General features: G+C 32.0%; 1 protein-coding gene across 1 annotated transcript; it reads right to left on the bottom strand.

Annotated features, from left to right (window-relative positions):
• Nucleotides 1–505: 505 nt before the first annotated feature.
• Nucleotides 506–3,565, bottom strand: LOC124370487 (peroxisome proliferator-activated receptor gamma coactivator 1-alpha-like). The gene is made up of 5 exons (XM_046828781.1): nucleotides 3,413–3,565; nucleotides 2,883–2,966; nucleotides 1,737–1,886; nucleotides 1,495–1,624; nucleotides 506–944 (listed from the first exon to the last, which is right to left on the bottom strand). The coding sequence occupies exons 1-4, from the start codon at nucleotides 3,454–3,456 to the stop codon at nucleotides 1,504–1,506; spliced, it is 399 nt and encodes a 132-aa protein (XP_046684737.1). The 5' UTR covers nucleotides 3,457–3,565; the 3' UTR covers nucleotides 506–944; nucleotides 1,495–1,503.
• Nucleotides 3,566–3,767: the final 202 nt, after the last annotated feature.

The following is a 3,767-nucleotide window of genomic DNA, read 5'->3' as shown; positions in this document are numbered from 1 at the left end:
AATTGTGAGTTTTCTTTAATAAACTAATAGAAAATTTATATTTCCAATTAGAAGAGCTCCTCCTCCTTCAAGAAATAATGGTTTATGATGGTGTTAGGTGAGGTTGTAGGAGGAAGGCTTATATTTCAATTTTAGGCTAGTCGCATTCTGTGTACTTTATTTACACCGTTTTGTTTAAAATAATATTTCCTTCAAAGTGTATGAAAAACTTTGATCAGTCACTTCATAAAATAACAGAGTTAGTGTTGTCTAAAGATGGGTAACGTGTTTTTTCCCAAATTTTTACTTACTACTTAATAAAATATAAGAGTTCGTTATCATGATTGTAGTTGTCTTAAGGAAGGTTCAACAATAATTCAAATGGAATTTGTATAGCTGGTTTGTTTATTTAGCTGTTAATGATTCTAATCATATAATCAGCATCAAAGCTTTTCCAGATGCCACATATCTTGAAAAGTGTATAAGGACTTAACAAATAAAAACCCTCTTTATTTAAAGTGTACACATGTACTGTTCTAACAGTAAACCTAATAACACAACTAAAGTAAGTTTTAGTTTAATTTAAGGTTGGTTTTAATCAAACTTAGAGATCTATATTAAACTGTACGATTTTTAAAAAATAGACTGAAAAAATAGTTACTAGTCATTGTTAGGTATAGTTATCCATTGCAGTGTTTACATTTACGGTATCAATAAAATTTTTACTTTTGTGAAACAACAGTTATGTGTTGCAATTCTTGATTCTAGTTATAATTATTTATTATTAATATTATAATTAGGTTCGGTATGTAATCTGGACCTGGTGCCAGACTGACCTCTTAGATGCTGGAACCTTCTCACTTTGTTTTACATTACATTTGATACTTGGCTGCTCAGTGCACGGTTTCCAGCTCGGCGCACAGAGCACATGGGGCTCGGTGCAGGATTTTTCTCCTGGTGAGGACCTGCAAAAGAAAAGGAAGATTATTATTAGGATAATTAGCAACTAATTTAACAGTCATTACAGTATTAAATTAAGATTGTTTTATCTTACAGTCGAATTGATCATCTTAGTATGTGTATAAATATGTTAACATCTAGCAACTCACCTCACTCGGCATATATCGTTAATAGCTGGCTGTATTTATGGCTATCGGGAATTTAGCACCATAAGTAATATGTTAAACCGCATGCACTTTGTCGACCCTATTTTCAGTCATAGAATATAGGAGTAATCTAATTTTAAAGACCTTATTAAAGCGTATAAAACACTATATGGTTAATTATTACTGTAAACTGCTATTACAATTCTAAATAATACTAATTTGTACTTTATTGTTTAAATATTCAAAATATTTACTGTATTCAAAATATATGTTAAAATGGAGTGTCTGCTAATTTGATATATCATTAAGGCGAGACATCCTCCACAGCAATACGAATTAAAGTAGGTGAATAAAAGAGCATAAGGTTTAACATTGTTCTTAATAAGAAAACTCGATGCAGTTTGCTTACCGCCAGCTTCTATCGAGGCGCCTTGCGCCTGTCGTACCGCAAGATTTTGAAGAGTGTTTGATCTTTGCCGTACACAACGGCCTGGTAGGCGTCCGCACTGCTTGCGTACGTAATGTATGCAAAGTTGTCTCTGTTAAAAAATACACTCGTGTTACAAAATATGAATGTTAGTTATGTATACACTATTCTATCTACTTTCACACTGTAACAGTATAGCACAAATTTCAAGCTCTAATACTTACGTTTTCTCGTTGAAGTCAATGCTAATTATTGTTCCAAATCGTTGGAAACGTGTTTTAAGATCATCCATCGTCATCTCTTTCAAAATCCTCCCGATAAACAGGACCCTTCTCTCCTCTTGAGCCAAAAAACTACGTTGTGGAGAGTGTGACCTGAAATACATAAATCGTTCATTTTATTGTAATTGAGTAAAATTCTGCTATAAATCAGTAAAACCACGTACACCGACATCCGTTACCTTACATGCGAAAACATAAACAAAACAAGATCAGTACTACACGACACTGTTCAAGCTATCTATGAGAGAATACATCTATTATTTATTTTGAGTTATCCTAAAGATAACACGTCAAAACTACGATTTGACCGACAAAACCTTGTTGTAAACTAATCAGGTACACATGAATTTTGAATGTAACCAGTTGATTTTAAAATAATAAATAATATGTACCACAAGATGTTTTAATTAGACCTTAACTAACAAATCAGCTTAACAAGTAGATGTGAAAGATAATAATATGTAGTAAGTAAAAATAACCTGCTCATTTATAAATTAACTATCAATCACATCTACCCATTGTATTCAACCAAAATTCCAATTAATAGAATCACACATAACTATTAAAAGTATATTTGAATTATTGTTCTTTCCCTCCCAATAATATTCTTGGAAAGTTATTAACAACACTACGCCTATCCAGTTAAAATACCATTACTGAAATCAATCCCTCCCCTACCACAATAAAAAGAGGGTTTAAATAAAACGCGAGGACACTAGTTAAAACCCATACAGTATATCGTGTTTGTTTTAACATAAGTATGTGCAGTCATCGTAAACATCATACATCGTACATCATAAACAGTTTTACATACAGCAAAGAGACAGCACAAATGTTGGTCTATTGAAGAGTAAGGCCCACCCAAGAGTTGGCTCTCTACCCCATATACCCCAAGTGGAATACAATCGATGGAATTAGACCCTCTTTGACTGTATTATGATTCGCAGGGTTATGACTATGTGTATATTTTTTTCCTAACATTATATTTCTTAGAAATTAATTTCACTTTAAGAGTAATCTTTAATTTCATATTCTTGTATAATTCATATACATAAAGCATAATTGCAAAAGTAATGTATAAGAACTTACCCTGATGATCGTGATCGGGATCTGGATGATGACCTCGAGCGTGATCTCGACCACATCCGAGAAACATCCGTCCTTCTCCTTTTACTGAAACAGTTAAAAATCATTTTAACTACCTGAATATTGTTCTCAACAATTCAGGAAAATAATATTATATGACAAACATAGTGTTATCGTTACGAAATGTTATCAAAAAATATAATACACGTTATAAAAAATCATTATTAATACTAGTGTATTTAATGTGTTATTTGTTAATTTGTTGAAATGGAGAATTCTAGTGGATCTGAAAAGAGTTAAAAATATAAAATAAACTAAACATTCATTGTTTGTACCTAGTTAATGTATGTATTATATATGAAATATCCGTTGGTCATTTCAGTGGCAAAGGGACACACCTAAAAAATCCATTGCAACATTCATGCTAAAGATTCAATAGCAATTCCTTCATTGTACATATTTGTATAGGCGATGAGGTTGCATAAAACAATTTTAATAAAAGTAACAACTCAAAATATTAACTGAAACATTACCTTCTAGAAATATGCGTTGACTTTTTATCTTCCTTCAAACCCATTCTTCAGATGCTCCACAGTCTGCAACAGACAATACTAATTTTAAATTTTCCATGAATGAAATTTATCATTACAAATTTAAAAACTAAACATTATTTCACACTTATTAGTTTTAAACAACTCTACTCGACGTCTTGCATCCTCAGTGCCGCCGAAATGTGTGTTTTTTTATGTACAAGCCGTGTCTCAACACGAACATTAAGGTCTTTTTATAGGAAATACTCGTAAATGTATTGCATTGTCTTCCAAATCATAGCCCTAGGGTAGTGTTAGAGCAATAACTGGTCGTGGCGGAGCACTACTTTTTGTGACA

This window comes from Homalodisca vitripennis, unplaced genomic scaffold (assembly GCF_021130785.1).
Source record: "Homalodisca vitripennis isolate AUS2020 unplaced genomic scaffold, UT_GWSS_2.1 ScUCBcl_209;HRSCAF=1627, whole genome shotgun sequence".
In the NCBI taxonomy this organism is placed as follows: Eukaryota; Metazoa; Arthropoda; class Insecta; order Hemiptera; family Cicadellidae; genus Homalodisca; species Homalodisca vitripennis.
Note: the sequence above shows the minus strand (reverse complement) of the source record. Positions and strands in the feature narration are given on the sequence as shown.